Here is a 25,549-nt window from a genome sequence, read left to right as displayed (position 1 = left end):
CTAACAGTCTAGGCATCGGTTCCTCAGGATGGTCTCTATAATAATGCCAGCTGATAAATTCCCATGAAAAAGGCTTTTTCAAGAGATTTAGAAGGATAATATAACCCAAATCGCTTATTATGAAACAAGACAAAACACACAAGCTACCCATAATCGAGATCGGACATAAGCAATATTAGTAGTGCAAAAAAAGGAGAATAACAATTCCTCTACTAGGAAGAACCTCCTCAATACATTCATCAGGAAAACATTTGGAGCAAAACCATGGAAGCTGAGAGCAATTTTACAATCTTCAGGTCAGTTATGATTTGTCCTGACATTGATATCCGACATCTGCGTTAGTTAATGGAAACCCTGACATACGTGAAGTATCAGGTTTCTCAGTTCAATGTGACAGATTCATGAAATTTAAACAGACAGTGAGATGGGAACAGTCAAAACTAATCTTCAGCATGCAGATGCCCATGTCTAGATGTCCAATAGTGATTTACGAAAATAAATGACACAATTGTGCGTAATATCCTTCAATAAATTCAATCTGAAAAGAACTGAACATTCAATTATGGGTTCTGTTTATACTCGGGTGGATATGAGATCTGTCTGTTCGGCTCAGTTTAGAAATTGGACGAACGATGGCGGCATGATGTCAGAGTTGGACACGAGTCTCGGTTCATATAAACACTCAAGTGATTCCGGTTATACGTGACAAAAACGTGAGTATCGCTGGTGCTTACCCATGCAAAACTTGCTGTGGTTTTGTAGGTGGGTGTTTTATGCAGTTATCAGGGGTTTCTCTTGCAATTTAGTCTTTTTGTCAGTTTTATCACAAATCTCAAGTTTAAACTCTTACAAATGTAATAGAATACATCTTCTATACAAACCCCACGATTTCATGTTTGTAGCACAAACGGTTAAGGACAAATTATGCGTCTTAGGCTACATTCACACTGCGAGCCTTAGCGCTCAATTCCGATTTATTTCTTAGATACAATTTTTTTGTATAGCTGTTCACATTATTGTTTTAAATGTGGCCAATATCAGATTCCAGTGTGTACAGATCATGATAATGATACGAGCCCACATGTTTTGCTTGTATATTTGTCAATGTAATACTCAAGTTCTAACACATAACTGTCTTTCCACAGACACCTTTCGCGATAGTCTTGATAACTTTGGGTATGTAAAATCTTTGAAGTCACTCCCATGAACACAGAATTGTGACGAATGCTGCTTTAGAGAGATGTAAAAGTCTCATGAATTCCGATATGACTGTTCAGACTGAAGTCGTATTGCAAATAGGGGTGTGACGGTTAGTATATAACCGTGAGACCGACGGTTATAGTTGAACACCGTCATTAGATCTCTATAACCGCCAAAACCGTGTTATTAAAATATTTTTTACAAACATTTTTTGTCATAATGTTTAAACACTAATTAAAAACAATTGTTAACAGTCTGTGTCATTAATGGTCTACGTCGTTTCCAACTGTATTTGATTCTTTGCCAAGTACCAACGCAAGTTTTGTTTTGTAAATCGTCAGACATGATTTTTACCACTTCATTAGGTTTTTCTTTGTAGAAAGCCTTTCTTTAAAGCGAATTTCGTTTTGTACAAATTGTATCTTAATTTTAATAAATGTTTCATCAACCAATTGAATGTATTTAATAAATAAAAAGCAAATGACAATATAATAACCGTGACATGGAGGCGCCAGTGTGCCGCGTTCACTTGCATTGCATTGTGAACTAGAGCGCATCTCATCGTAAATGAATGAAACTCAGCGTAGGCCTATGCCTCAAACATTAGCATTAAATATCTTTGCTGCATCCTTTCTAGGACAGACAAGGGCTTTCTTGCGGCTCGCATCAGCAGAGCATTGCATCGTCCATAGACCGCAAAACAATCAGCGGAGTTTTTTGATGCGGTTGTGGATGAAATAATACCCCATCCGCGATAACAACATTGAACACTACACAAATATTTTTATTTTTTTATTTTATTTAGGCGATCAAATAATCAGTGTCTGCTCGTTTATTCAAACTAAGTTGTCCTATAACAGACGAACGTCGCAACGCCCCGCCCCCGACGACGGTTATGTTACGAACCGTCACATTTGACTCACGTCATAACCGTCATCACCAATTCTGAAACCGGCACACCCCTAATTGCAAAACATCTGACCTGTATCAGATTTAGAACCATATATGGAAGTGGCACAAATTAGAATTGAAAAGATTTGATTCCATGTGGTTTGTGCAGTTCACACTGTCATGACAAAAAAAAAAAAAAAAAAATGTCAATGTCAATGAGTCAAATGAGCAACAAAATCAGATTTGGGACACATTTAACTGCAGTCTGAACATAGCCTTAGTTTAATATTTAATATTTATGGTTAGGAGTTTGTTTAAATCCCAAATTTTAAGAATAATACAATAATACTCTAGCCTTATCCAAATAATTAAATCCCATTTGAGTAAATACAGGGAGAGTTTACTCCCATTTGTTTTTATGATCCAAAAATAAAAGGTAGACTTCAAAGCAAACATCTAACAAAATGAATGTGTATTTGGTGTTATGGTACAGTACTACCATTTATCTGACTCGCTGCTTAAGGCCCTTAGAAGCTAAACAATGGGATAAACGTGGCTTTTGTCTGTCCTAGAAATCATAGATATGGAAAAAGCAGACATCCCACTTCTCTTATCAAAGAACGCACAAGAAAACAAGCATTGTTCAGGTACAGACAGAGCGAGAGACAGGAAATGTGTCTATTTTCAGTGAGGTAACATACAGGTCAGCAGCAACATTTTCCTTTTGGTTCTTTTGAAATACTGGACAGAAGACGAAAACAAACCACTTGATTTGAGTTTTCACAGTCTGAAACTTGGAGTTTGTTTCTCAGATTACACATGGGAATTGATCATGTGTCATCAATGGGCCAAGCATCTGGTTTCAGTTGAGCTTTGGGAACTTCTAGAGAACTTTTTCCATAATAAAACTACATGCAACTACAAACAGAACTCAAGTTTGAGCCAGACTGGTAAGGACTTTGCATGTTTTTTTAATGAAAGTAGCCTTACAGACATGATAGACTGGTCTATTTTGCCCTGCGGTATTGGAAAGCATTTATCATGCTTGATTAAAACCCCCTTCTTTGTTTACGGATGCTTCTCCCTTCCCAAAGGATTAGAAAACAAAAAGAAGGACCAAATAGCTGGACGTAGTTCTCCACTCTCTAATCATTTAATTTAGAGCTGTGAAAAGTGATTACCCAGAGGTCAGTGCACACAGAGATTAACCCTTGACTGGCCAGGTCAGAAAACGTCATGTGAAGTAAAATCAATCCAGAGGCTTGATGGACATTGGCTGAAGCCATTCTGAGACAATGGGAATAATGACAAGTATGGAACCACTCATTATACATAAATCATGTATCAGTTCATTAGTTTTAATTCAAATGTATGCTGAGCATACAACAGAAGTGCTCTCTCTCTCTCTCTCTCTTTACCATCAGTTAATGTAAGTAATATGCTCCTCATTTCACTTTTTATTTTCTATTGTCATATCCGAACGAACCACAAACTTAAACTTTGTTAAACAAAATAAACATACCATCCTCACTGGTGTGGGTCTCAATTCCTCCATCCTGATCAACCTCCTCAAGAGCTCCATGTTCACTGTATGGACTCTCACTGCAGGAAAAAAAGAGGAAATAAATCAAGACGAATAATTATAATAATTAACTATAGGTTATATGAACTATTTTTAAAATACTTAATAGATTGTGGCATTTACAGCATCTGTAAACTCAATATTTAAGGACAGAATAACTAAATTTCAGCCAAATAAGTGTTTCTCATGAGCTTAAAAAACTTATGATCTAAATGCTTGATTAAATTAATTTTGTAGACGCATACATTTGTAGGGTCTATGTCTATATATACATTTTTTTTTTTTTTTTAAGTAAAAGTAAAAAAAAATAAAAATAAAATAAAAAAAGATTAAAATATATTTATCCCATTGTCTGTCTGAATACTCGATTCTGATTGGCTGGAAGGTGTGCATTCAAACCGTTGAATGCAGAGGTAGTTCCAGTCAGTTTATTCACTGTTCTATATTAATGCTCTTCTTTCACTGAAGCACACAAAGAACCTTTCAAGAGCATTATTAATAAAATAGCTTATCTGCTGAATTGCTACATTATTTTTCTCAGCAACGAGGGGGTAAAATCACTGTTTTTGAAGTAGCTAAACTCACAGCTTCATTGCCTCATTCATCTCTCTCCCTCCCTCCTTCCTTCCCCTCTCTCTCTAGATAATTAATTCAAATAAATGCTATAATTCATTCATTCAAATGAATGTAATCTTACCGCACTATTTGATCTCTGTGTCTGATTGAAAGCAGGCAGAATGCTAGATCTAGCGAGCCGTAACTTACTAAAATAATTTTTATTTTCATTTTTACCCTTCCAGTCAAATATTGCACTGCAAACTTCAATGACAGCTTTAAATTGTCAATGCTGGCAAATGACCATGGTATAAGTGGGATAATCCACAGCTAGCTGTGCTATAAACTATTTGAATGCACTATACATATATATTTTTGAAAATGATGTAATGACATTCTTGGTGTTTTCAACAATGATAAAAATAAGAAAAGCTTTTTGAGCACCAAATCAGCTTATTAGAATGATTTCTGAAGGATCATGTGATCTTGAAGACTGGAGTAATGACGCTGAAGATTCAGCTTAGCCATCACAGGAATACATTTTAAAACATATTAAAATAGAAAACTGTTATTTTATATTCTAATAATATTTCACAATATTAATGTTTTAATTGTATTTTTGATTAAATAAATGCAGCCTTGGTAAGCATAAGAACTTTCAAAAACATCTTAACGACCCCAAACCTTTGAACAGTAGTGTATGTATACTTCCTTACATAAGTAAATGCATGCACAGGGAGACAAAGATTTAAGTCACAGCCAGAGTAAAACTCAGCATCGAGCAAAAAGTACAGAAGCTGTCATTAGTATTCAGGAGGAGTTGGGCAGGGTGATTGGGATTCTGTCAGTGGCACAGCACGGTTACTGAGACTGGCAGTAATGCCCTTCACATCCTTGCAGATTACCCCTGACACACAGTAAAGTCATTTCAAACAGAGCTCTGCCACTCCCACATGCCACACTACCAAAGGGGAAAATACGAGAACCGGCTTCGGCGAGTTTAAGGATGTAATGATTTGAAGTGCTCAAGTACAGATTCTTGCAGTGGCAGGTGTTTTGCTTCAGTTTGGGGGATGAAGACTTGTGGGAGTTGGGCCGCTCTCTTTGAGACAACAAAATCACTAGCCAACACATACACACAGCTGTGGAGTTGGCGGAAAATGTCTCTTTCCTCTTCTCATCCATGGGTATTTCGGAGAGAAATGAGCGTTGGTTTGGCCGGCGTTCTTTTCTTACCTTGATGGCTGCAATTATCAAGGTTTCATTCTGTCTCACCTAGTTAAAGGTCTCCAAACCCTTCGGCCTCTAAAAAATGTCCTACCTCGACTAAAGAGTTCACAATATCCGCACGACATCATTTCAAATAATTACCCACACCGAATCCAAACACAGCTTAGATGCAGCTGGTCCCGTCACTCTCTAGATCCAGGCACACATACCTGTGATATTAAGTGCGTTTTAAATACAAACTTTTGGCCTATGGCCTGGTATATCCTCACAGAGAAAGAATGAGAAATACGAGGCCATTTTATAACACAGATTTCTGCTAATTCAGAGTTTGAAAGAAAACAAACATCACACATAATCCACACTGAAGAAAAATTCACCTCCAAAAATTGATTGAAATTCACCCTCATGTCATTCCAAACCTGTATGACTCTTTTTTTTTTTTTAACAGACAGGACGTGTATTACCTTCTTCCAAATCTTTTGTAAGGATGTATCCTCCTTTCCTGGATCAACAAGACCTGCTCTTCAAAACAAAGCGGTCACACCCTAAACCTGTGCTAACAAAATGAGTGACTCACTATAGCACTGAATAATTTGTTTTATTTTTTATTAAAACACATTTTTTCACTTCAGTCACACCATGGATGTCCGGATACCACCACTAATATAGTACAGAAAAATACAATAGTCAAACGCAAGCCCAAACACTGACTTTAACAAGCTTTAACAAGATTCTCATCTTTCAGTTTGAGCAACCCCTGAACATCTATCTTACTTACACCTACCTAGACGCAGTTACCCAGACAGTTATCAATAAATTATTAAAAACAGCATCACCATCTCATCACACCACTCACCAATAATCTCCGCCTGCCATACACTTCTCATACAGGGGGCCATCAAGCTCTTTTGAATCAGGAAAGATGGTCTCGTGGTGGATGATGATGGTTTTGATGACCTCATTGACATGGGCCTGGCAGGAGACCTGGTCCTGAGTTTCTGGAGTGGGCATGAGGGTGGGGCCAAAGCAGATGGCCAGATTATAGGGGTCCATCATGTTTTCATCACTGTACTGGGACAAGCTGCAGGAAATACGAACAAGCTATTAGGCAACCAGCAAAAAAAAGCAAGATGGTTCTGGTCTGGCTCTTAATCAGATAGTCAAGTTCGAGTTTGGTCTGAGAATTTCTTTATGATATGGATCTAGGAATGATTTTGGATCAAAAAGTGATATTCATTCACAATCAAGTAGCGTATTATATAATCAATACTTATTTCAGATGTATGCATGTTATTTGCATTTTTAAAGCTTTCTGTGTTTTTGTGAGACATTCAGACTTACTGGTTGAGGAAGGCGAACAGATATCGCATGACAACGAGCACTGATCTGGGTGAAGTCAGAAGGATCTTTCGAATATACAGCGCTCTCTCATACAGATTCTCAATTCCTACAAGAGAAAGAGAGAGAATAAGAGAGTAAAAATTAAGAAATCAAGCAAAAATCAAAGAGCAATACAATTATCTAATTATATATAATGTTTGAAAGAAAATAAAATCTGACATACAGTATCAAAATTCAGAAAGAGACATTTTTAAAAACAACTAACACGCATAAACTTTCAGTATACACGTACTAACACTTCCTTCACAAACCTAGAAGCAATTGCCCAGACAGTTACAGTATTAATAAATAATTCAAAACAACATCATCTCATCCCTCCACTTACCAATAGTATCCCTCTCTCTTTTTATAAATGTGTATATACATATAGTATATACAGACACAGTATACACACATACATATATATATATATATATATATACACACACTCACCTAAAGGATTATTAGGAACACCATACTAATACTGTGTTTGACCCCCTTTCGCCTTCAGAACTGCCTTAATTCTACGTGGCATTGATTCAACAAGGTGCTGAAAGCATTCTTTAGAAATGTTGGCCCATATTGATAGGATAGCATCTTGCAGTTGATGGAGATTTGTGGGATGCACATCCAGGGCACGAAGCTCCCGTTCCACCACATCCCAAAGATGCTCTATTGGGTTGAGATCTGGTGACTGTGGGGGCCATTTTAGTACAGTGAACTCATTGTCATGTTCAAGAAACCAATTTGAAATGATTCAAGCTTTGTGACATGGTGCATTATCCTGCTGGAAGTAGCCATCAGAGGATGGGTACATGGTGGTCATAAAGGGATGGACATGGTCAGAAACAATGCTCAGGTAGGCCGTGGCATTTAAACAATGCCCAATTGGCACTAAGGGGCCTAAAGTGTGCCAAGAAAACATCCCCCACACCATTACACCACCACCACCAGCCTGCACAGTGGTAACAAGGCATGATGGATCCATGTTCTCATTCTGTTTACGCCAAATTCTGACTCTACCATCTGAATGTCTCAACAGAAATCGAGACTCATCAGACCAGGCAACATTTTTCCATTTGTCCAATTTTGGTGAGCTCGTGCAAATTGTAGCCTCTTTTTCCTATTTGTAGAGGAGATGAGTGGTACCCGGTGGGGTCTTCTGATGTTGTAGCCCATCCGCCTCAAGGTTGTGCGTGTTGTGGCTTCACAAATGCTTTGCTGCATACCTCGGTTGTAACGAGTGGTTATTTCAGTCAAAGTTGCTCTTCTATCAGCTTGAATCAGTCGGCCCATTCTCCTCTGACCTCTAGCATCAACAAGGCATTTTCGCCCACAGGACTGCCGCATACTGGATGTTTTTTCCTTTTCACACCATTCTTTGTAAACCCTAGAAATGGTTGTGCGTGAAAATCCCAGTAACTGAGCAGATTGTGAAATACTCAGACCGGGCCCATTTGGCACCAACAACCATGCCACGCTCAAAATTGCTTAAATCACCTTTCTTTCCCATTCTGGCATTCAGTTTGGAGTTCAGGAGATTGTCTTGACCAGGACCACACCCCTAAATGCATTGAAGCAACTGCCATGTGATTGGTTGATTAGATAATTGCATTAATGAGAAATTGAACAGGTGTTCCTAATAATCCTTTAGGTGAGTATATATATATATATATATATATATTATATATATATATATATATATCATACATACATATATACATACATACATACATACATACACACACACACACACACACACACACACACACACACACACACACACACACACACACACACACACATATATATATATATATATATATATATATACATAAACATACATACATAAATTATTACACACCTCATTAGGTTGAACATGACACATGAAAATTGCATAGATCGCAAAGATTGCATAGACTGCATTCACGTTTTTGCATGTAGAGACAGCGTAGGAGTCCTGAACAAATGCTTGTCCTACATGACATTCAGAAATGATTATTCAGGGTCGCCTTTGTCATCCACGCCACTTAGTACCCTTGAGTATCTAATGACATGCTTCCATCTGAACATGCTAATTCACAGATAACCACATCATTGTAGCTCTATTCATAGAGTTACAAGGCTGAACTCATTATGTGTGGTGGAAAAAAAACATTACAACAGCGTTCATTAGCACAAAGTTAAACTCTGCCCAATCTTGTCATGCTGCAAATGGACATTTCCGATTTCCCAACAATCACAGCAAAACAAATGACTTATTTTCGTTTTGTTGACGCATTGTTGTTAAAACTAAAACTATTAAAAATAATTTTTGGTAATTGAAATAAAGCTGAAATAAAATATAAAAACATGAAAAACATGACATTGCTTCAGTGTTTTAACCACAATGCAGAGCAAATTAAACAAGTGCTCTGTCAAAGGAGAGTGAATATTAAAATAAATGAGACGATTCATTTAAACTAAATTGTTGCCTGCCCTCACCCTGCAACTAAAAAAGCTGATTAACAGAGCATTAAAGGAGGTAAAGTTTCAAAACTATTTAACTCTTCATTTTAAGGAGCTTAAAGATTAATCCAGAAGACTGGCATCGCAGAAACGTGTGTGAGTATTCCTGCAGCACTTGGGTTTTTTTTAACTCACTTCCTGTTCTGGAATTCCATCAAGCATCTTTACCGTCTCCTTAGTAATGCGCTCTCAGGCTGTGTTTGAAATCTCATACTAGTACTCCTACTCCTACTGTACAAAACTACAAACTACATTTTTCAAACTACATACTATTTATGCTATATGCAGAATGTCAACTGTGCAGAGTATGCAAATTTCTGTTATGCACAAACTATGTAAATAACTACAAGTCAAAACGTGCAGAAGTCAACAGTCAAAATACCATTCATTTTCTCCAGGGGAATTGATTTTTAACTTACAGACCTTAAAAGACAGACCTATGTGAGCTATGAGGTTGTTAAATCGATGATATATGCTTTTGTTGAAGCCATCAGACCGCATTGTTTCAACTTATACTTGCATGTAAAAGTGGAATTATATTATTGTATATGCATATTTTTCTATAAACAAAATATATTGTTTCTCGATGCATAATATACATATTCAATCAAGAGTTTAATATTTATTCATTTTTATTTTTATTATCTCATTTGCGATGCTTCATGGGATTAGTTCTTACTCTCATTAAAGCCATTAAGTATACAGTCTTGTACCTTTATCTTTTTGTCCGATTTTCAAATACTTTTTTTGCTTCAATTTCTGGTTGTGATTCACCTTGTAGCTGGTTGGTTGGGTCATGGCTTATAACTCTTAAATGGAGACTATTTTAAAATATTCGGAATCATGGCTACTGAAAAATAGGACAGGAACTGTTGGAATCTTTACAACACAGTACAGTATCCCACAATGCATTTCTAGTATGGTGACTGAACCAGTAGCAATATCAACATTTTTCTGATCTCCCTTTAATTTTACTTTTTGCTCTGACGGCCAAAACAATTCCACTTATTATCTTATTATGTTGCTTATTAGCATGCATATTACTAGGATATTGGCTGTTTATTAGTACTTATAAAGCACATATTAATGCCTTATTCTGCATGACCTTATTCTACATTCCTAATCCTACCCAATACCTAAACCTAACAACTACCTTACTAACTATTAATAAGCAGGAATTAAGAGTTTGAGGCAAAAGTCGTAGTTAATAGTTAGTTAATAGTGAGAATTGGACCCTAATCTAAAGTGTGACCAAAAATGCTTTTAAAAAGTCAACACTGGATGTGACTCAATTTAAACAATTACTTGTCAATTACTTTACCATACAAGTATTTGAAATGTTTGCATACTGTTGCAAATATTATTTTAAAAAAATATGAAGTGTATCCTGCACAACATGCTATTTGCCACTAGCTCATTCCAAACATAGCTTCAGATCAACAACTACATCTTGACCTCATCGGATCCCATGTGTTGGCTGTGAGACACATAAGCAGCACTTATAAAAGCAAAACCAGCCTCTGTAGAACATATTTAAAAACTGATGTGATCTGCTCTCGTCCACACAGATCCCCGATTCATCCTCCGACAGCAGCTTAAAATAACCACGTCACCATTTGGGAAAAAGACCTGGGCTTTTGTTAATATGCTTCTCGTGTTATCTGTCGTACTTGAGGACGAAACAGGGTTTCCAACATGGATCCTGAGCAAAAGAAGCAATTTAAAGAACTGTCAAGCCTCACCACAGACAAGGCACATGTCTCCAGCTACACAACATGAACTGATCTCCTACAGTGCAGTGAACGAACAACTCTGAAAGTCTATATATAGATCTGCCAAGGACAGAAAACAGGAGAGGCCATGTGTGTTCGAGGGAGTGTGTGGTATGCTGGGAAGGGGTAAGTCGTGTGTAAATGTAAACAGCAGGGAATCCCCATTAGTCACACTACGGAGTGTCACAGGCACAAGACCGCTAGTTGGTCGACTATGTATGAACACACGCCTTGACATTCCTCCACACATACAGACAAACAAAAACCCACCCAACCCACACATGCAAACTCACGGCACCTTATTATAGCTCTGCACAAATTTTGATATGAGAACAAATATTTAAAAAGGGTCGGACATAAATAGCTATAAGGGATATTTTTTATGCAAAAAAACATTTTGGCATGTCAAAATAATATTTCTACATGGCAGGGAAATGTCAAAGTTAATTTATCCAGGTTTAAAAATGTTTATGTATGCAAGGAAACCCTAATAGCATAAAACCATTTGAATTATTTAGCTAAATATTAATCCATGAATTATTAAATGATTGATTTTCCCCATAATTGTATCTGTGGGCTAAAGTTCGTCAGATGATTCAGGGTAAACTGTGCCAGTGGAATTAACTAATACGAAATGGTTTTGAATGTATTTTTAATGGAAATTGCACTGAACTGGTTTAATACGTATTTTAATTAAATAATTTAAATACAAAAATCAGTTGTTCATTACTTATATTTTTATTTCAAATGCACATCGCCCATATATTGTCCTTTGATAAGAGGACAACTTTGTATCAGAAGTGGCACAGCTTACCCCTCTCTTAATTGATTCGAGCTGTGGATAACAAACATCCCATTAACCCAAATGAAAGGATTGAGCATCACGGTGTCATTCTACATTCATTCAGTGCAATCTAGCGTCATCTGTGATGATGATAAAGCACGCATTCTGAGCTCTTTCAAACACACACAACGTTGCATTCATGCCGGTTGAAGGACCAACTGAAGCTCTAATGTGTCATGCCGTGGTGGAACACACACTGCGCTGTAATGGAGGGTACGTAAGGCTGTTAGCGTTAGCCTGAGGCGCAGGACGTCTTGTCATACAGTGAAGAAAGTCACTGTGCCACTGTTGGGGGCAAATGACTAAGATCTCTTCATCTGAGTGTACACGATAACAGTTCAAAGCACTGTTAATTCACACTGAGATTCAATGACAGATTTACAGCTGCAGGTCAATAGAAAGAAAAAAATTAGGCACTTACTGACACAGGAGATTAGATCATTGAATCTTTCCTTTGGAAACAGAGGGTTCTCCAAACCTCGAAAGTAGAGTTTCAAAACACCCGCAACAGAGTTTATATCGTGGTTGTTCTCTTCGTCTGTCAGAGGATCGTTACCTAAAAGACATACTATGCATCAAATCTGCTGTTTACATTTACATTATTTTTTTAATCTAAAACATACAAATGAGATACACACACACACAATCATTTTTTATACTGGTAAACAAAATATCAGCATTTGCTGAAAACAAAACAGAGAAATTATGGTAAATAATTTAACTTCTCTTTACATGCAAGAAGTATTGAAATAGATCTATATAAATAACAAGATAAACATCAAGAATATGTTTTCCCCAGTAGATGTTTTGCCAAAAACACTATAGTCAAGGTCCTTAAATCATATGAATTTAGGTTCATAGCTCACATGACATTGAAGACAAAAGATATTCATTATTATTCAGCAGTGACAGCACTTTCAGAGCTATTTTAGAAACCTGAACTGTGTTACCACACACACACACCTCTCTCAAATGAGTTCTTGATATCATTGACTTCAACTTGAGATCCAGACACTCGGAATATTCCTTGATGTTGGAGGCCTAAAAAAATAAAGAGAGAAACTGAAATAAGCGTTTGAATAAGATGTCTTCCCATGTTCATTTAAATCCACTGGAAATAAAGGCTGGTCCGTCGTAACCACGGTCAAATCCCAACCTCAAAAGCTAAGCCCTGTGCTTTAGAAAAGTTCCCTTTTTCTAATTAAAGATAATGAATGAAGGAGAGAGACTGCAATCAACTTCTACAAAAACATCCGTCAGTCCGGATTAGCTTTTAAATGGAAAGCTTGGATGAGGGTCAGAAAAGATTAATTAAAAATGTCTCTATAGTTCCAGTTAGACGGCCACACACAGACAGCTTTCAGCGCTTACAATAGACGCACAAGATATATGACTGTGCTCGCACAGTTAATACAAGCATATGATAAAGACCTCTTTGGACTGAACGTCCTCTGACGTTGACAGGAAAGCCCAACAGCAAACTTACAATAGATCTGAAACAAGTTTGTGCATGGCCTATACTGGAATAGGACGGATTTGGAACAACCCAGACTCTAAAACTTACTGAATTCAGTCCCAAACTTCAGATAACCAATGACAGAACAGGTAGCATTTAAGTAGTAAGTTTAAAGACAGTAGCATTACTGATGAAAAATTTCTTTGGGCTTTTCTGGTGCACTGACAATGGTGGGCCGTTCTAAGGAATTATGTGTATTGTATGGTTTGAGTTGCAAGACATTTGCAATATAACTTACCATATAGGTTGATGAATCGAATAGAGCTCTCAACAACTCGAGGTATTGCTTGTCCAGAGTCCTTAAAACAAGACAAACATGGGCATTAACTCAAGCAATCAGTCTAGCTCTAAATCAACTGAAAATTTACCACACACCATGTATCATTCATGTCAGAGATGATAAGATAATCCTTCTTGACTCCTACAGACTCTTTTTAAAGAGCACACCTAAGATTTTGGGCTTTAACCCATCCAAGACAGGAAACAAAATGACAACTTAGATCTACATGCTAACATGGTTCTTGAACATGAATGGAGCAAATGCCACCGGTGGAAAACTCGAAATGGTTTAGTGAATCCAGCTATGTGATCCTAGGGTGCGGGCTGCTTGTTGTGTGGGGTTAGAGCTGTTTGTTCAGTGTTCGGCTACACTCTATCTTACAAGCTTTTAAAAATGCTGTTATCTGCTTTTAACCCAGGGAACATGTGCTAAGTACGAACACTGTGGCAGTGCCAGGAACTGAGGCAGACCTCACAGGCTACATTTCCCAGCTATGATTATTGCAATAAGGTGAAAACAAAATGTGCTGCCGTGAACATGTTTAAATATTGATACTGTACATCTGCAACGAATCATAAATCATAATTGAAACAGAGGTGGTAAAGTTATGAATGCTGGAAACTGCACTTTGCTGTGCAACACTTCATAAGAAAAAGTATAATTCAAATATGATGGGATATTAAAAATGCTGGGCAATAATTAATTATAAGTATTGTAAGTATTATGTATTGTATTATAGGTATTGTAGGATTTTTATATTCAAATCTTATGCAGATTGATTTATAATCTCAATCCTAGAAATTATTTTTAGTCTGTGTAAAGAACTAAATTTCTACAGTGAATGAAATGTGCTAAATTACTAAATAAACTACACTGTATTATTTTTATTATAATTATTATTTGTGAAAATTTTTTAAATTGTGGGATATTTTCTCAATTCAAATTAATCAATCATAATTGTGTGCATTACGGTCACTGAAGCCAAGAAGGATGAACTCTTGTCAAGCACATGGACACATTTACTTTGGGGTCCAAAAGTCTGAGACCACTACTGAAAAAGCTTCTATTATGCATCATGATAATGTGATACAAAATTTTCCCTTACAAATTATATTATCAACATAACTATTTGACTGAACAGTTGAATAGAACAAAATGAAATGCGTAGACAAATATTCCTAACTTTTCTTAGTTTCTTTGTTTCCCGTTTTAAATAGAAATCCCAGAATCAGTGTGGTCTCTGATATTCAGACGCCACTGTACATGGTTCACAGCTCCTTAGGATTAAGCAGAGGTGACTGGAAGTTGAACTACTGGAAGCTTAGAGAGACATGAAGCAATGAGCTAATCAGGACAAGCCGACTGTTTCTGTACCTGGTGCCTTGTGTGTGAGTTCCGTCGTCCACGACTATGAGAGAAGGACAGCAGAACGACAGGACAAAGAGCCAGAGAGTGAGAGAGCAGAAAAAACAGAGAGAAAGAGGCGATCCCCAGGTTATTTGGTCCCAGCACTACAAGCCACCAATAACAGCCTACAAAATCATTATTAGTCTTCCAATTACACCATTAGCTCCAGCCTTACAGAGAGAAAGAGGGGATGTGCTGACACAACATTGAATCCTATTATCAAATAACATTCCTCATCAAGTATTTACCCCGAAATTTTGCACCTAAAAAAATGTCATCATTTACTCTCCCTTATGTCATTCCAAAACTTTTTGACTTTCTTTTTTCCATGGAACACAAGAAAATAAACAAATAAAAGGTCACTCTAATTTCCATTCATCAAAAGTGAATAGAATCAGATGCTCTCAAACTCAAAAAAATGATGCACCCTAAAAGTGACATAAAAGTCAATGTCATTGGTTCACATCTTTCATAACTTCTAGATTTGCTTTTAGATTCTAGAAGTTTAAAATTGCAGACGAATGAAATCCCTAAATCGCTAATTAATTATGACTTAAAGCTATTGTAAAGGTGAGTCCCAATTTATATACTTATGAACAATGCTGTTGTGTAGTATAAACAGTGTGATTAGTGCGTTTACACTAAAAATTCCAAAAAGAATTTGCATTTGCATTTGATTACATTTGCGCACATAGTGTATAGTGCATTATTTGGGACACAACATATGACATATCAAAACATATCAAAAGTCTTAGAATATAGTGCCTAAGGACCATTATTAATGCAATTTGCATCTTTTAACAACATACATCTTTAGTATTCACTTTCACTGCATGGAAGAAGAGCAGAATGATCATTCTAGAACATTCCAGAATATTATTTTGTCCGGAATAATTTGTCTCATTAGTTCGGAATGGCACAAGACAGGGATTTCTTTCTTTTTTTTTAGGTGAACTTTCCCTTTAAGAGGCTTTCATGCTGCCCTGAAGCAACTGGGTGAATGTTGATGCCTGAAGCTCACTTTATCTCAGTCATCTCGCTTCATGTGTACACACACCCACACATACCCCCGTTTCTGCTCTGTTTAAATACCTTCCCCAGCCATAATGATCAGTCAAGTAGAAGCAAGTAGCCGTGGATCATTATGGCATTAGCAGCGGTATTCAGTGCAGGTAGTACAGTACCCAAAAGCTCTAAGTACCTTAACAAATGACTCCAAATTGCCATTAAACAGCTTAACGTTAAATACAGAGCGTGGCCTGGGCCTCTGTGTGCCAAACGGTTTAGGAGGAAGACTGGGAGGCCTATAAAGAGATGTTTACACTTTTAATCTTGAATATGCACTGTAAGCCTTACGCATCACTAATGAGTTCATATCTCACACATAGTTTATGGAACAGCTTTGTGGTGGACATGTGATTTCAAGTTATTTAGGGGTAAGCTCCCATTGTGTCTAGCTCAGTGATCTGCACATGACAATATCCTGTTCATAAACTTCACTTCCACCGCACATCAAAGGTCATGGAAATGGCAGGTCTGCTGGGAACAGCAGGAGGTGGGTGTGCGAGAGATGTCCAAGCACGAAATCTTTTGGCTCGGCTTGGGGAGCTGGTGGGATCACATTGGGTTATACCTTTACCTAAAAATCTGAGTTCATTTCAATATCAGAATGCTGTTCTTGTTTTATGATAGAACTGATGCTATGTCCTTAAAGGATCTATAACTGACATGTGCAACAACAGCTTTACACTGAAAGAAAATAAAAAAGGGTAACATGCAAGTTCAACCAATTCAGTTCACTCTTCACTCTTGTCTTTTAATCAATAGGAGAGCTTTTATGTGCTTTCAAACTTTAGGATTTCTGGGTGAGGCTGAATCTAAAGAGCACTATTAGTGCAAAGCATTGTGGGTAGGAACCCCGGGGAAGATTGCTGCACGAACATATGGTGAATTATGGCAGAGAGCAAACACAAGCATCTGGTCTACTGTTTGGATCTTATCAGTGCATGTACCCTTTTCTCTTTAACTTTCAGGTCTACTTTCTCACAAGTGCTTTTAGATAGACAGAACAACAGATAGAAAGATAGAATGAGCAATAGAAAGACTGATAAATAGAAAAATAAAACAATTGACAATAGACAACTAAAGACAGAATGACAAATTGATAGAATGATGGATAGGTCGATAGAACAAACAATAGATAGATGGATAGATAGAAAAAAGATACATAGAACGACAGGACGAATGATAGATAGAAGGATGCATAGAATGATAGATACATAGAATGACAGAACAACTGATAGATAGAATGACAGACAAAACAAAAGAAAGATAGATAGAGCTACAGATAGAATGATAGAAAAATGGATAGCACGGCAAATGGAATGACAAATAGAACAACTGATAGATATAACAACTGGAAATATATGTGATGCGATCTGGGAAAACCCGTCGGATGTCGCGCTGGGCCGTTTTCAGTAAATTCCAAAATAGTTTGAATGTCAGTTTTTTTGTCAATTTTTTTTTCCCCATTAAATTATTATTCTATAACATCTTTTCTCTTATCTCTGAAAATATCTTGGCAAAATGCCCTTGTTTAGTGCAGAAAAACAGCGATTTATAGTGTCAAGCTGAAAATACTCTCTTTCTCTAATGCATTCTATGCGACCATTTTCTCTAACGCCCGGCAGAGGTGAAAGAAAACAAAACAATCGCCGTATATCCCATACACCTGTCCGTCTCTTAACACTACAAAGATAGTTTACCTTTAAAATAAACCACATACATGTACAGTGAATGTGTATAGTGCGCATTTCGCGCCAATCCTGTTTAAACTATAACGTCACGCAGTTTTATAACAATCGCGAGATGGACAAGAAGCATCTCGACGGTGACAGTTAATTAAACCTGTTTTTCTCAAAATTCCGGATCGGCCGACTTCAGATAAACATAACTTTTGCTACCAACAAGCTATGATAAAAATAAAAACAGATTTGGAAAGGGCTTGATACCAGCTTCCATATCATATCAAAACCTATAATAGGTAAAATTTCACCATGTGGTGGGTTTTCCCAGATTGCATCACATATAACAACAGAAGAATGATAGACAGACAGACAAATAGAAAAATAGAATGACAGATAAAATGAAAAAAGATAGAGTAGAATGAGAACAAATGATGGAAATATTGACAATGATAAATGACAGACAATGATAAAATGATAAATGACAGATAGACAGACAGACGGATAGACAGACAGATACGATAGATAGATAGATAGATAGATAGTTTGAAAGAAAGTCTGACATAACTTAATATTATATCTAGCACCTTAATGTGTTCCAGAAGACAACAAACAAGACAAACTGTGAACAATTTTTACCTTGTAGTCGCATATTCAGGCCGGTAACCTGAGAGAGAGAGAGAGCCAGAGAGAGAGAGAGAGAGAGAGAGAGAGAGAGAGAGAGAAAATATGACAATACAGTTCTTCAGAGGCCCAGGGGAGGCTTTCGTTTATGCTCAGTAAAGCACATACAGCCAGCCATCTGTCTGGAACTGGACATCCATACACATGCACCTTTAGGACATTGTTACGTTTTGTAGAGAAATTCTACATTTCGACTGCAGTAGCAGCTGAAAAGTTTTAACTACAGGTACCTGTTTAGCTATATGATGAAATATTTCATCAAAGTGCCAGAAAGCAGCAGGCAGACTACTGCCTACATCTTTAAAAAACTGACACGGTTGATTTTATGCCAGGGAACAGGGTTCCTGACAGCTTTGTTGATCCCACCCACACAGCGTTCACTCAATGGCCCTCTAACAGCAGAGTCTGCAGTGTTCACAACACAAGACTGAAATGCCCCGGGCTCCAAAACATGATGAGCAGATTTATACATGACGAGGGATTTATAATCCTTCATACTATCAAAATTAATTAACATGAGGTTATTATAAGGTTGCATCACCCACACGAGCAGCGGTGTGTCATGAGCATCTTCCTGCTGGTTTCTACTGGCTAAGAGGATTAGGATCCAAATTTGTTATACAGCAGTTTCATCATTAATTGTGTACTTTCAGTTTAAAAGTGTTGACCCTATGTTGGAAGGAAGGAAGAAGTAAAGAAAGGCAAACAATACCATCACCAAGGGTCCTCTTCAGTAGATCGTGTTTTGCCTGGAGCTTAGTGATGAGATTGCTGCCCTCCAGATACTCACGGAACTTCTGTGAACAGACACAATTGAGACAAGCATGAGAGCAAAAACATTTGACAACATTTGATCATTTAAGCACAGAACCAGAATTAACTTTTTAAATACATTAATTAATTAAATTAAAATGAAATGCAATGTACAAAAAAAAATAAACACTATACAGCATATATAGTATACACACACTACCGGCCAAAAGATAATAATTAAAAATAAAGATTTTTTTTTTTCTTTTGAGTCTCTTATGCTCACCAAGGCTGCATTAATTTAATCAAAATACAGCACGAACAGTAATATTGTGAAATATTATCACAATTTAAAATAACTTTTTTCTATTATAATATATTTTAAAATGTAATTACTTCAGTCTTCAGCGTCACATGATCCTTCAGAAATCATTCTAATATGCAGATTTGGTGCTCAAGAAACATTTCTTAGTATTATCAATGTTGAAAACAGTTTTAGCTGCTTAATATTTTTTGTGGAAATCATGAAACACTACCATTCAAAAGTTTAGAGCAATTATAGGACACATAAAATACATCAAAAGCGAGAATAAAGACATTTATAATGTTACAAAATATTTATATTTCAAAGGAATGCCGTTCACTGAACTTTTTATTTATCCGCAAAAAAATGTATCATGGTTTTCACAAAAATATTAAGCAGCAATATCCGTTTTTATTGATAATTATAAGAACCATTATTCATAATTGAGCACCAATAACAATTGAAAACCAGTTGCAATAATATTTGACAATATTACTGTTTTTACTGTATTTCTGACAAAATAAAAGCAGTCTTGGTGAGCATGAGATTCCTTTCAAAAATATTTAAAATCTTAAACTTTGAATGCACAGTTTAAAGGTGAAACTTGATATCTTGCCTATGAAACATTTCATTTAAATAGTGACTGTTTAAACTTATTGTTAAATCTTTATGAAACACAAATTGACCATAAAATAGAACTGCTCCGTCTCCTGTTGGTTGGCACGTCTCTTGGCGATGCTCGGCTTGCTGAGGTAGGTTTCTGACACAGTGGACTTGACCGATTCAGTGGAGCGGCTGTGATGGAAACATTCCGACACGTCATAGTCCTCGATGGTCACCATGTCCTGGATGGTAGTGAGAGTGGCCTCTGAAGTCTTCTTGATCTGAAATAGGAGAACATTTTTAGTAGGGAAGGGATGCCACAGTAATACAATAGCAACTAAGAGTGCAGTATTACAGGGACAATCCAACTCATTCCAGAATATTCCTGCAACATTTATTGCTAAGAATGTGCATCAGTACAAAAGTGATACCAGGAGCAACAAAAGCGATAGAAAAACACATTAAGCACCAAATAAGTGACACGGGGGGGAAAAAATCCTCTGACTGTCCCTGCTTGACATGTGCTCTGTGACTAATAGCAGGCCTTGAGCAAGACACCAGACCAAAGAAATCAATTTACAGCGAGGGGAGAGGAAGATGACCCAAGGGAACATCATTCATTTCATGGCCTTGAGGATTCATTTCTGTAACTTTCCAGTGTCAGACATGCAACATTATTATACAATTACAAATGTCTGGAACTGTGTATACCAAGAGGGACAGACTGCAAAGCGAATTGCTGTAGAGGTAGTGTTGTCACGATACTGACATTTCCAACTCCGATACGATACCTTGAAAAATATCGAAATTAGATAACATTTTCGATACCACAGGAAAAACTGCCATATATACCGCCATACAGATAATTTATCTAAATTTTAAAAACTCTTTGGCTATCTCACTCAAAAAAAAGTAAACAGTCGGTGATAACATTAGAACAAATAAACAAATGACAAATAATAGCACAATTGTCAAAACACCTCTCATAATGCTTGCTACCGAAGCCAAAAAACTCTGAAAATCGAAACCGATCTGAATTTTTTATGACGGATGAAAGTTTCGGAGGCAGTGTGTAAACGTGATTGACACAACATAAGGTTGTATTTATTTTTTAAAGAGCGAAAATTTCGAACTCAGTGTGCAAGGACCTTAACAGTAGTATTCAGGTACTACAGAAATTAAAGTAATCAAATTTAAAATAACACTGGATAGTTTTCGTTGTAAAAATTAAATCCAGATTAAGGCTTACAATTAAAGGTGCATTAAGCAACTTTTCATGTTAAAAATACCTGTTTTTCTAACCCATACATGCTTAAACAATTGCCTGATGGGCTGAATGAGCCCTTCTCTGATCACTGCGATTGCCTCTATAATCCTGTACAGTAAAATAAATAAGAGGGATTCGGGCCGAATCTGAGACTGGGCGTGACGTCATGCGCGTTCAGTTGCAGTGTTGCAGTTTCATTTGTCGCCAGAGGGGGGCATAGTTCTGCAAAAACTCAGAGACTTGCTCTTTGCACCTTTAAATTTACAAAAGTTATTCAATCAAGAGCAGTGATTGATTGTCTTTGTCTTCTATTCTTTGATTAACATGACAGACAGCAGCAGGTTTATTAGGCTGCTGTCACTTTAAGAGCTAACACACGGATCCAATATAGTTACACAATATGCGTTTTCTCTCAAATATTATGTTCCAAAACTGACTGTATTTACCCGAATACTCAGCAAGACAGGCATTTTGACATATTTTTGTATGTATTTGACCGTTTAAGCACAATAATCCACAAAAAAGAAGTAAAGTTGGTACTCGCGAGCTGTTTGAGAGGTGCCGTTATGAAAGCACTATTTGTATAGATCAGTAATGCGGGTGCTTTTGATGTTAGAGCGGAATTACTAAAATTATGCGCAATACAAGCACTAATCAACCGAAGCGGATGAGACAAGTGAGTGACAGGAGGCGGGTGGGTGTGTGTCAAATTGTCAATTCGCCGTCGGAGAGAAGATCGGTGTATCGATACTGAAGAAAAGGAGTATTGGAACTGTTTGAAATATTTCAGTATCGATACACATCGAAATATCGATATTTTTGACAACACTGCTGTTGACTCTCTTCAATGTATAAAATAAACAATATAAAGCCACTTTTTGTAATGTTTGTTCAATGCTTTTTCATCCTTCAGGGGTATTTCTTAGCAAATACTGATATATATAATTAGCTCTGATTAATTTGTTTAATCAGCATATCACGTAAATGAACCCAATTACAATATTTAATCAATTATCAGACCTACAGTAATTAAAACACAATAATATAACCACATAAAATAGCGAAAGGGAGATGCCAATGAGATAAACCAAAAAATATGGGGAAAAGATGTTGAAAGCGGGTGCAATCGCTCAGTGGAAGCGTTTGTTCACCTGCTGAAAGAATCTGCGCAGTATGGAAGAACAAATTTCTCTCACACTGACATGCTCTCTTTCTCTCACATACACAAGAGTATGGAAAGGAAGCATAGCCTTTTTTGTTTGCACACACACTTTAATCTTGCACAACACTATAAAACATGCATATACACAAATAGACAAAAGCTATATTTCAATCAGCCCATTTTTATGCACATTTTGGGATACCGCTGGCTGGAAACACCAAGATGAGCATAAATTCTAAAAATCCACATAAAAAAAACATGTGCTCAAGTGAAGCGGATATTTTTTTTTTTTCATTCAATAAGATGACATGCACAAACACATTTACCAAATAAATCCCTCAATGTGCCCCAAAAGAAGATGTGATTGGATAGCTGGACTAACCAGCAGAGCAATTTTTTTGCACAATATCACAAATGTTAGTATGGTCATTCCCCAGTCATCAAAATTGTTGGGTATATAATTACCTCCCAGAACTGTCTCACACGATTGCGTTCCCAAACACCAGGCATCCGCCTCCGAATGCAAGATAACGACAGCATTGCGTTTTGTCTGCACACTCTATTATAATGTATGAAAAAAGAACCACAGTGGCTTCCCCAACTACAGCAACTTCCATTTTTATTTCCCAGGAAGTGATGATTTTGTTCGATTGAACATGGGATGGAAACGAAACGCAAATTTTTTATGTGGTATTCCAATTTCGAACACAAGATAAATTTGCAACTTTGAATGTCATACAACCACAGTGAGTATCACCACCAGACGGTATAATGCGACATAAAACCATGGTAGTTTCATCACATAGTGAGCTCATATCTCATTGTCCCATTCAGTCTGAATCATTCCTCAAATCAATGGAGTATGATATACAAGTCAACAGAAAACAACAGTCACACCTAGATCCAGGTCACTGTTCAACCTGATGTGGGACCTTGAGAATCATCAGTTTTATGCCATTAATCTGTCTGTGGTTTTGTTTTGTTGGGAGACTTTATGAATGATATGCCACACCTGTCTTGTAGGATGTTGTTTACTGGGAAAGTGAACCTCAGTTCTGCCTTAAAGGCAGACAGGTTACACAGAGGTAAATTGAGTGAAGGGGGAAGGGAAGAGCTTAGTTTCAAGGACATGAAAGCAGTCAAAATGAAATGACATGGAAAATAAGAGGGATTTTTTTTAAGTATCTTTAAAGTCACCATGACTTGGATATATGTCACAACAGGGAAGAAAAGACTATCACAACTTTAGTTTCATGCCGACTTTAATACTGCTTGAAAACCCTGAGCCCTTCAGATTTTTTTAAACCTAAGGTGGTTAAAGACATGAATGCTAAAGATAAACTATACTTCAGCTGATTAAAAATAAAAAACTCAGCTAAGCCCTACTTTCAAAGTGTGTAGTTTGAAATACTATGTAGTGTGAATTACTTATGAAATAATACAAATATTAAAAAAATGTCAGAAAGTAGTATAAGAAAGATGAAAAATGGGGAAAAGAGGCCAAAAGCTTGTCAATCCCTCAGTGGAAGCAATGTATAATTTGTAATATGTAAATTAAAAAAATACAGGTTTCACTCACAAATTTTACTTTTCAAATGCACTATTAGAAAAGTCAGTATTATGTTTACATTATAAGACGCTTAACAGATCATTAGATGTTGTATATTCAATAGTTAGAAATTACATGAAACTTTTTTAAATTTGATATTTGGATTTTTATTCATAATGACATTCTAAAAACTATACAGGAAATTATATGGAGAATTTCAGTGGCAAAAGGGGGATCGGAAAAGTTACCCAAGCCAAATTCAAACCTAATCGCCTGTATACCGCTAACCTGTCAGAGTATGCATACTACCTAGGTCACATCTCACGATTTTGATTCATTGATATCTTTGCAAATACATTTACATTGGAATGTGCTTGAATCTGATATACATACATGTAATTAAATATAGGTATCTTATAAAGCAATGTGTCATTATGTATTATAAGTGTTACAAAAACATTGTTTGGAAGTGCCAATTTGCTGATCAATTCCATTATCACTATTTCTGACCATGTGATCGGTAAGCTTGGCGAACAACCTACTTGGGGTGATAAGAAGGCACGGAACAAAGATGATATTTTGGCAAATCTGTAGCACTCTGGTAATCAGCATTAGCACTAACAGAAGGGCCCGATAATCAGTACAAAGGCAGTAAAGAGGGCCGCAATCACACGATCAGTGCTTCACGCAGCAGCAGGGGAACAGCACAGATCTCCCAGCGTTTGATGTGCCTCCCAGAGGTTTATCTCCAGCAAAACAAATAGACACTTCCTACGGAGAACAGTGCGGTGCCTTAATGGGGTTTTAGTGTTTGATGTGAACAGAATATCCATTGGAGAAGGAAAGAAGGCGGGAGAAAAAGATAAGGCTAGTGGGACAAAAAGTCAAGAGACAACACTGTCAATTCTCATCTGAGAACTCCAATCTCACCCTAATCTCTACAGCAAACACCATTTACATTATTCAATTATGAGCTTGAGAAGAAGAATGAAAAAAAAAGAAGAGCTGACAGCTGGATAATTGTTGAATAAAAACGAAAGGATGAAGCAGGAAGCTCTAACTGACAGACATATTCTTCCTTTGTGTCCGATAAAGGTGTGTTTGAGGATGAGGCAAAGCTGAGTGGTTTACAACATTTCCACTATAATGCAAGTATTCATCGGGTCATTTCTTATATCTTCTAATGCAGTGAAGGTTCTAGGAAACAGCTGCACAAAAACATAACACTATACCCAGTATCCTGTGAGGTTCCTCGCAAACCTTGTGTCTGATGTCAAAAAGATGCTTTAAGCCATCTGGAGAAACCAGGAAGTTCCCTGAC

At 36.9% G+C, this 25,549-nt stretch overlaps 1 protein-coding gene across 6 annotated transcripts in view; it reads right to left on the bottom strand.

The window, feature by feature from the left end:
* srgap1a (SLIT-ROBO Rho GTPase activating protein 1a) overlaps positions 1-25,549 on the bottom strand; it is a 116,988-nt gene that overhangs the window by 19,629 nt on the left and 71,810 nt on the right. For 4 of the 6 annotated variants that reach the window (XM_079873441.1, XM_079873442.1, XM_079873445.1 and 1 more), the window contains exons 9-18: positions 20,334-20,531; positions 19,306-19,390; positions 18,549-18,576; positions 16,367-16,469; positions 13,717-13,777; positions 12,926-13,003; positions 12,384-12,518; positions 6,800-6,905; positions 6,315-6,539; positions 3,614-3,693 (exon numbers count right to left, since the gene is read on the bottom strand). In XM_079873441.1, the coding sequence (XP_079729567.1) occupies positions 3,614-3,693; positions 6,315-6,539; positions 6,800-6,905; positions 12,384-12,518; positions 12,926-13,003; positions 13,717-13,777; positions 16,367-16,469; positions 18,549-18,576; positions 19,306-19,390; positions 20,334-20,531 (1,099 nt within the window). Of the gene's footprint in view, positions 1-3,613; positions 3,694-6,314; positions 6,540-6,799; positions 6,906-12,383; positions 12,519-12,925; positions 13,004-13,716; positions 13,778-15,132; positions 15,167-16,366; positions 16,470-18,548; positions 18,577-19,305; positions 19,391-20,333; positions 20,532-25,549 lie in introns of all 6 variants that reach the window. The other 2 variants (XM_079873443.1, XM_079873444.1) reach the window with 1 other exon arrangement.

The sequence above is a fragment of the Squalius cephalus genome (assembly GCF_949319135.1).
Source record: "Squalius cephalus genome assembly, chromosome: 6".
Classification (NCBI taxonomy): Eukaryota; Metazoa; Chordata; class Actinopteri; order Cypriniformes; family Leuciscidae; genus Squalius; species Squalius cephalus.
Note: the sequence above shows the minus strand (reverse complement) of the source record. Positions and strands in the feature narration are given on the sequence as shown.